This window comes from Artemia sp. Qi Xiang Cuo, unplaced genomic scaffold (genome assembly GCF_049724085.1).
Source record: "Artemia sp. Qi Xiang Cuo unplaced genomic scaffold, ASM4972408v1 HiC_scaffold_2950, whole genome shotgun sequence".
Taxonomy (NCBI): Eukaryota; Metazoa; Arthropoda; class Branchiopoda; order Anostraca; family Artemiidae; genus Artemia; species Artemia sp. Qi Xiang Cuo.
This window is the reverse complement of record NW_028300348.1, coordinates 351,147-360,759: the sequence shown is the minus strand read 5'-3', so window position 1 is coordinate 360,759 and position 9,613 is coordinate 351,147. Positions and strand designations below refer to the sequence as shown.

The window sequence follows — 9,613 nt, the reverse complement described above, 5'->3', positions numbered from 1 at the left end:
TTGGCTATTAATATCCTTTGGAGTTCGACCAAAAGAGTTGTTTCCGAGGCAAAGACATTAATGACTTGGATCTATTCCTGGAGAATCGTTTCTATGCGAAAATTTTTAAAGTCTGACAGATGATGTCATTGGTTGATTGATCTGTCAAGAAAGGGGAAATTAATTTGTTGTTTCTAAGGGGAATTATTGATTCACGATAGGTGAATTGAGGTCGACAGCACAGGTGTTCCAAGGTCGATGTTGTTGTTGTTGTAAGTGCACGCTCTCAGCGAATGTCAAGGTCGATGTTGTTGTTGTTGACATTTAGGTCATTGACCCCATTAACCACGTGTTCTCTCTAATGACTCTATGCCCATATTTGGTGTACTCGTGGGAGCTTTAGGGTCACTTCTACTGCTAACTGAGCATCAAAAATTTAATAAAAGTACTTTCACTTGTCGGCTGAATATCAAGAAAATTAATGGAAGCACTTTTAACTACTACAAACTTAGACACTCAGACACTCGGAATTTACCTACTAGCTAAGTTTTTGTATGCAAAAGTGATTTTATTATTTTTTAGTATTCAGCCAGCAGCTAAAACACTCGGAATTTATCAACTTACGCAGTTTATTGTAATCAAAAGGGCTTTTATTAAATTTTTGATGCTCAGTCAGCAACTAAGACACTCCGATTTTAAAAAGTGCGTTTGATGTCAAGAGTACTTTTATTAATTTTTTTTTATATTGAGCCAGGAAGTAAAACACTCAGAATTTATCAACTACCTGAGTTTATTGTAGTAAAAAGTGCTTTTGCTAAATTGCGGATGCTCAGTCAGCAACTAAGACACTCGTAATGTGCCTACTAGCTGAGTTTGTTGCATGCAAAAGTGCTTTTTTCATTAAATCTTTAAACACTCAGTCACCAACTAAGAGACTCGGAATTTACCAAGAAGCTGAGTTTTTTTTAGTATAAAGTGCTTTTATGAATTTTGGTCGGTATTCAGTAAGCAAGTAAAACGCTCGGAAAGACTCGGAATTTTCCAAGAAGCTGAGTTTGTGGTAGTCAAAACTGCTTTTATTTTTTTTTGTATACTAAGCAAGCATGTAAAATACTTGGAATTTATCAACTACCCGAGTTTGTTGTAGTCAAAAGTGCTTTTATTAAATTTTTAATGCTCAGTCAACTACTAAGACACTTGGAAATTACCTACTTGGAATTTACCAAGTAGCTTAGTTTCTTATAGTCAAAAGTGCTTTTATTAGTTTTTTGGTAAGCAGCCAGCAACAAAAACACTCCAAAGTTATCAACCACCTGAGTTTATTGTAATCAAAAGGGCTTTTATTAAATTTTTGATGCTCAGTCAGCAACTAAGACATTCGTAATTTACCTACTAGCTAAGTTCTTGTATGCAAAAAGTGCTTCTTATTAATTTTTCGATACTCAGCCACCAATTAAAAGGCTCGGAATTTGCCAACTAGCTGAGTTTATTGTAGTCAAAAGTGATTTTATTATTTTTTAGTATTCAGCCAGCAGCTAAAACACTCGGAATTTATCAACTTCCTCAGTTTATTGTAATCAAAAGGGCTTTTATTAAATTTTTGATGCTCAGTCAGCAACTAAGAGACTCCGATTTTAAAAAGTGCGTTTGTTGTCGAAAGTGGTTTTATTAATTTTTTATGTTCAGCCAGGAAGTAAAACACACAGAATTTATCAATACCTGAGTTTATTGTAGTCAAAAGTGCTTTTGATAAATTTTGGATGCTCAGTCAGCAACTAAGACACTCGGAATCTGCCTACTAGCTTAGTTTTTTGCATGCAAAAGTGTTTTTTCATTAAATCTTTTGATAATCAGTCACCAACTAAAAAACTCGGAATTTACCAAGAAGCTGGGTTTGTTGTAGTAAAAAGTGCTTTTAGTAATTTTTTTTTGGTATTCAGCCAGCAAGTAAAACACTCGGAAAGACTCGGAATTAACCAAGCAGCTGAGTTTGTTGTTGTCAAAACTGCTTTTATTTTTTTTATACTAAGCAAGCATGTCAAATACTCGGAATTTATCAGCTACCCGAATTTATTGTAGTCAAAAGTGCTTTTATTAAACTTTTAATGCTCAGTCAACAATTAAGACACTCGGAAATTACCTACTTGGAACTTACCAATTAGCTTAGTTTATTATAGTAAAAAGTGCTTTTATTAATTTTTTGGTGCTCAGCTAGCAACTAAAACACTCGGAATTTTTCAACTTCTTGAATTTATTGCAGTGAAAAAGACTTTTATTAAATTTTTGTTACTCGAGAAGAAACTAAAACATTCCGATTTTACCAACTAGCTGAGTTTGTTGTATAAAAAGTGGATTCATTAAATTTTTTTTACTCAGTCAGCAAATAAAACACTCGTAATATATCAACTAGCTGACTTTGTTGTATGCAAAAGTGCTTTTATTTACTTTTTTTATACTAGGTCACCAATTAAAAAGCTCGGGATCTATCAAGTAGTTGATTTTTTTGTACTTAAAAGTTCTATTATTAAATTTTTTGATACGCTGTCAGTAATTAAAACACTCGGAATTCACAAGCTAGCTGAGTTTGTTGTAGTCAAAAGTTCTTTTACTAATTTTTTGGTACCCTGTAAGCAACTAAAGCACTCGGAATTTATCAACTCCCTCAGTTTATTATAGTCAAAAGTGCTTTTATCAGATTTATGATGCTCAGTCAGCACCTAAGACATTCTAAATTTACCTACTAGTTGAGTTTGTTCTATGCAATAGTGCTTTCTTTTTTATCCATTTTTTTATACCTAGCCACCAATTAAATGACTTCGATTTTACCAAGTAGCTGAGGTTGTTGTAGTCAAACGTGATTTTTTTTTTTTGGGTACTCAGCCATGAACTAAAACACTCAGAATTTATCAACTACCTGAGTTTATTGTAGTCAAAAGTGCTTTTAGTAAATTCTCGATACTCAGTCAGCAACTAAGACACTCAAAACCATACATTGAACCATACATTTGATTCAAAGAAACGTATGCTCATCGAACTTTGTGCAAAACAGAGCACAAAACATTTTGAACCACACATTTGATTCAAAGAAACGTATCTTCATCGAGCTTTGTGCAAAACAGAGTACAAAACATTTTGAACCACACATTTGAGTCAAAGAAACGTTTATTCAGCGAGCTTTGTGCTAAACAGAGTACAAAACATTTTGAACCACACATTTGTTTCAAAGAACGGTATCTTCATCGAGCTTTGTGCAAAACATAGTATTAACCATTTTGAATCACATATTTGATTCAAAGAAATGTATTTTCATCGAGCTTTATGCGAAACAGAGCACTAAACATATTGAACCATACATTTTGAACCACACATTGGATTGAAAGAACGGTATCTTCATCGATCTTTGTGCAAAACAGAGTACAAGACATTTTGAACCACACATTTTGTGCAAAGAAACGTTTATCGAGCTTTGTGCAAAACAGGGTACAAAACATTTTGAGTCCCTAGAAATTCTAAGTTCAAAGAATTTTCAAAAATTCTAAGTCCAAAAAATTTAAGTCCAAAAAATTTTAAGCTAAAAAAATTCTAAGCCCCCAAAAAATTTATGTTCAAATAAAGGGAGGTGACAAAAGTTGGGGGAGTTGTATTGGGGGCCCCTTGAAGGTGAGACATGGATGACCTTAAGTTCTTCTTAAAATTAACTGCCTCAGCAAAAGATTCATTGGGGAAACATAAGTTCGTTGGCTTACTTTACCCAAGCGTGTGTCATAAGAAACAAAGGGGTGGCAGATTTCTCGCTTTTTGATTCATTAAAATTCTGTTTGTATTATAAAATGTGTCCGATGTACTTTACTCAAGCGCGTGTCATAAGACTAGTTTCATTCAACCGAAATAAAAAAAATATTCATATAATTGTCATGACCTGAATACTAAATATTATAATAACTGGTCATTCCTCATATTCAGTGAAGGTCGAATATAAATTAATCATGTCCTGACAGGAATATTTAGGTCATTCACCAAAATTTTGTGCTAATACGGTTATGCTAATGATGCTTAGGTTATGTTCTTATAGCGTTAGGCTGTCCCTTCCGGAGTATTGCTTAGCACACTACTTACGAGATATTTTTAAAATGTAGCCACTTCGTATTATCTTAAAAAAGTAACTATGAATTTTCTTAGAGAAGCACAATTCGATTCAAATTATTGTATGATAATAATATTGACAAATCACAGAATTTTTAAACTATGGCTACAAATCTTAAAATTCAAAAGCGCTCTCTTAGGAACAGTATTCATTTTTGTCAAATACCTGGACGCTCATGTAATGATGACGAGAATACAATTGCCACCTTCCCTATGTAAAACAATAACATATTTTCGAATTATGTTTAAGTCAAACTCAGTTTTTTAAATTCTATGTATTAACATGGCATTTACAATTCAAGTAGTTTGATGTCTAGAAAAAATGACAAATTTTAATTATTACCTTCGCACCAAAGGTCGTCTGCTTCAGTTTGTACATAAATAGGGTCACCGATATCCACCTCGATTTCATCATGATGTCGAGGGACGAATCGATGAAGTCCTCTATGAGTAGCTTCTAAAACATCAGCTTCAGGATAGGGCTCACCGCCTATACTGCTTCTTAAACTTCCAGGAGAAGATGGTGAAGAGCCTGATACATAAAAAGTAACTAGCAGAAACAAGTGACCGCGTTTGTGCCAAAAATTGTATCCTACCGCTTACGAAAAACAAGATGTTCTTTTATGAGTTTAGCCAGGATTTCATTTGCCACTTGGGATGGTTGGTAATAAAACTTTGGGTCTTACAAGGGATTAATACATAGAAAAATATTCGGATAGTAATCACGTGTCCTTTTTGTTTCCCCCATAAATGCTATTATAAGTTGGTCCAGGCATCAATTTGAAATTTGGTCGCTACGCGTAAAGTTCATTCTTAAAAGAATCGTTTTGGCGGATCGCTTGTTCCATTCAAAGACAATTCAAAGATTTGGAAACAATGGCAAATAGTATATTTTCAGTGAATTCAAAATGCTTCGTCTAGGACTCTCCATTGACTCCTACCTAACCATTTTGATTATATATTGATCAGTGCTAGGAACTAGCTCAGTCAGAACCCTTGGTGTATATCAAATCTGGATGATCAAATAGTTCAAAGATAGCTTTCACATTTTAATTCGTTTTGTACATTCAGTCTTTGCACTTTGAACATCAGCAGCGCCTTCATTGCATCTTGTAGTTGCTGCCAGTGCCAAAATTTATGTTCCCCCCATGTCTGCGCCAGAGAAGAGAATTTTATCAAAAATTAAACTTACAAGTTCAATTCTTACGAAAAAGATGGATATCCACAGGTTTTCCCGTTTGTATCGAATCATTTTGAATACAAATGTAGTAGTTGATTTCTCACTAGAGTGAATTGTTCTAAATTTTGATATAATGAATTAATTAATTTTTACTAATAATGTGGTACCTTTATCATAATTATAGTAACTTTTAACGTATAAATTGGAGAATCATGGGGTATCAAATAAGATTGAATGACTAAATCCCAAAAGAAGAAGGACAGGGGGAGGAAATTAAAAAAACAACACCCCGTGTTTTAAAATTTATTAAGAAGTCTTTAATACGCTTCGTGATAACGACGTTAAGTAAGGTTTTTACTTAACGTTGTTAAAGTTTACTTAAACTAAACTCTAAAAAAATGGAATTTTGACATCAATAGATACGTAAAACGAGTCGGTTTTTTCTGTTAATTCCAAATGTTTAAGATCCATCAAGTTGAGTGTTACCCAACAAAAGCTAGGAGCCTGAGAAAATGTGCCTGATTTTCGATACAAGGGAAAACAGCTAAGAAATCTTAATGAAAATGACACCGTCGGATTCAACGTATCAAAGAACACTACTGTAGGAGTTTTAAGCTCCTATTTACAAAAATGTGAAATTTAGTATTTTCATTTTTTTTTTATAGAAGAAAGATCATGGGTACGTTTTATTTTTCGTTTGTGTTTTTTTTCCGAGGGGTGATCGTATCAAACCTTTGATCCTAGGAGATCAGGATATGGCTTAGTTGATCGGACATCAAAATTTCTATTGCCCTTATTAAGCGACTAAAAATATTAGAGGGTAGGTAGCCCCCCACCCACGCCCCTTTTCCAATTTTACACCAAAGGAAGAAATATGAAAGAATTTTTCGTTTTTTTCCATGATTTGAGAAAGGCGGATTTCCCAGTATATTTTTCAAAATTGTCAGAAATTAAATAAAAAAATAAGTTTTTTCAACTGAAAGTGACGAAAAATATTGAAACTTAAAAAGAACAGAACCTGTTCTGCATATGAAAGGGGCTGCTCCCTCCTAAATATTCCGCTCTTTACGCTAAAGTTCGAGCTAGTGTCCTTTTTCTATAAGAATGATTCCTGAAAAACAAGGGCTGTTTAATTCAAATTGAAACGTTTTTTAAAAGTACTTAAGAAATTTTAGCGTAAAGAGTGGGGTATATAGGAGGGGACAGCCCCTTTCATATGTGGAATAATTTCTATTCATTTTAAGATTTAATGTTGCTTTCTTTCAGTTGTAAAAACTTGTTTTTTTTTATTTCATTACTAAAAGACCCGTCCTAGCCGAGTGGTTAGCATGCGGTTACCAAGTGGTACCAAGCGGTTACTTGGAATCTTTTGTCCGTGGGGACAGGGGTTCAAGTCCTGGTGTCACTGGTTATTTGGTATGGAACGGGGTCAGTGGTGCGACTCTGTAACCTTAGACAGAGTCAACCCAGCTTTGTATGGACACTTTGATAAATTTGGGGAAGGTAAACAGGAAAGTTTTGAGAAAGCATTGGGTGGCTGGCCCCAACCCCTCCCTCATTACACTTTGTGGCTGAAGGGCCATGAAAGAACAGCACCACCGTTACGGAGTCCGATGCCTTTTACTGAAAACATGGATATCTATTTTTTTTTTCTTTTTTGTTATTTTCATCGACTGTATAAACAATTCCAGTGTCTTGTATAGTTTTATTAATCACCAGATGTTGGTTGTCATTCAAAAATAAAGTTAACCAATACAAATGAAACCGAAACTCTAAAAACGGAATTTTGATACCAATAGATATATCAAAAGAATTGTTTTTATGCTGATTTCAAATATATAAGTTTCATAGTTTTACCCATCAAAAGTTAAGAGCCTGAGAATATTTGTCTTATTTACGAAAAAAGGGGAAAGACCCCCAAAAATTCTCAGAACCTTAATGAAAATCATACTGTGGAATTCAGCGTATCAGAGAACCCTATTGTAGAGGTTTTAAGCTCCTATCTGCAAAAATGTGGACTTTTTTCCAGAAGAAACATCACAGATGCATGTTTATTTTATGCTTTTTTTTTTTTTTTTTTTTCAGGGATGATCGTACCAACCCAGGAGTCCTAGATTATCGTAAAAGGGCTCATTCGAACGGAAATTAAAGTTTTTAGGTGTGAAATGACCCCCCAAAGTTGCCGGGGGAGGGGCTGCTAGTTGAGAACTCTTCCCATTTTTTACATATAATATTTGTTATTGGGAAGTATACAGCCACTTATTTTGGAGGGGGGAGGGTAGGGTGTGCTTGGGGTGGATTTATATGGGGAGAGTTTTTCTTGGGGAGTGAAATGTCCGGGGAATGAATATTCCAGGGGAAATATAACACTGGGGGGTTTTGACAGAGTTACTATACGAAATTCTTTTTAATTGTTTTTCCGTTTTCTTTGCCAAATTTTCTATGTGGAGATGTTCCTGGGGAATTATCCAGGGGCTTTTTTTCTGTGTGTTTTGTTTTCTGGGAAATAATTTTCACGGAAAGGGGCATTTCTGGAGTGATCAAGAAACCGGTTGGAGATTAAAGACTTCAAATGAAAGAATGCTAAGGAAAATTTTTCAGGGTTAATCGGCCACAAGCAATTTTACAGGAAGGGGGATTCTCAGTGAGTATGGAACTGTCTGGAGAAAATTTGACGGGGGGGAGGTGCAATTTATGTTGGACGAATTTTCCACGGAGCGGTTTTCCGCGAGGGGGAGGGGTATATTTCATAGAGGGTGAGCCAGATTTACTGGCATTATTTGAAAAACGAACAGAAATTATACCATATATGAAGGGTTGCCCCCTCCACGATGCCTTACTCTTTACGCTAAAGTTTGACTGTTTACTAAAACTGAAACCGGAGGGACCGTTTAATTAGAATATGGAGCTTTTTTGAAAGTGCTAACAGCCTAAGCGTAAAGAGCAAGGCATTGAGGAAGAAGCAACCCTTCATATTCGAAATAAATCTGTCAAAATTAATATGCAAATTTCGTTTGAATTTTTCATGTACTGTGAGCCAAATTCGAACCTGCATTAGTTAAAAAATTTTCAGAAATTAAATAAAAAAAGAAGTTTTTTCTAACTGAAAGTAAAGAGCGACACTAAAACTTAAAGCGAACAGAAATTACTCTGTCTAAGAAAGGGGCTGTCCCCTCCTCAACGCCCCAATATTTACGGTAAAGTTTGAATCTTTCTCACAACTTTACTTTTTAAAACAATAAAAACTTTAGCGTAAGGAGCGGGGCGTTAAGGAGGGGACAGTCCCTTTCATGTACGAAATAGTTTCTGTTCGTTTTAAGTTAAAAAACTTATTTTCAGTTAAAATACTTTTTTTTTTAGTTAATAATTTACAAGTTCAAGAAATTGCGAAACACCTTTTCTCAGGTACTTAACAAAAGTTGTTCATGTTTATTTCAGTTAGTGTAATTTGTCTGGTTGCGAAAAATTTTTGTCTGTTGTCTTGACAAAATGGATTTTGTCTGTGACAAAAATTTGTCTGTTGGTGGACAAAGTATTGTATCTAGTGCTTAAAAACTATTACTGGTTCGATTAATACTATCATAAGCAGCATTAATTCACAGAAGCGTAGCTATCAGGGGGAGGGAGCAAAAACATTTTTCAAAATCCATGGGGATAATTTTGATATTCTTTTATTTTTTTAATGAAAATACCAAAACAATTATTTGTAAATGATAATACCCCCAATAAGGTATTTCCGAAATCCAGGAGAGAGGGCAAATGCCCTCCCTTCCATGCTATCTATAGTTGACATCCCTGGACATAATTTTTTTTAACAATAAATTGAAGTATTAGGAATCAGATAAAAGCGGTGAGCTTTCTTATTTCTCCTCGTGGGGATAGGACAAATTTTACTTTCTGGATAAATCGATCGTCATGGATTATATTTGTATGGGCTACATGTACGATGTTCAACCCTTGCAGATGGGTGTAGGGCAGATGGTTTTCTCAGAGCGGTTCAAAACGTCAAAACCCGAAAATAGGCCAACTGTTAACCTAAATTGCAAGTCTAGTAGATCCTTTCGGTCTAAAAAATCGAGAATATTCCGAAAAGCTTACTTCTATTGAAATAGGATTATAGAAAGTATTTTAATTTCGAAAGCTCCTTTTGGTGTTGATGGTTAATTTCTTGCCCTGTAATTTCTAAATCCTATTACCCAACAAAAGTTTGTTCATGCATTTGCGCCCATTTAGACCAAATAAGCATTCAAGGCAAACACTTGGATGTCAGAAATTTTTCAGACTAAACTCCTTTTGGCCACCATCTTGACT

General features: G+C 34.7%; 1 protein-coding gene across 1 annotated transcript in view; it reads right to left on the bottom strand.

The window, feature by feature from the left end:
* Nucleotides 1-4,465: 4,465 nt before the first annotated feature.
* LOC148938769 (uncharacterized) overlaps nt 4,466-9,613 on the bottom strand; it is a gene marked incomplete at its 3' end in the record, with an annotated part of 160,790 nt that continues 155,642 nt past the window's right edge. The window contains exon 6 of the mRNA XM_089107551.1: nt 4,466-4,654. Coding sequence (XP_088963677.1) covers nt 4,466-4,654 — 189 coding nt within the window. The remainder of the gene's footprint in view (nt 4,655-9,613) is intronic.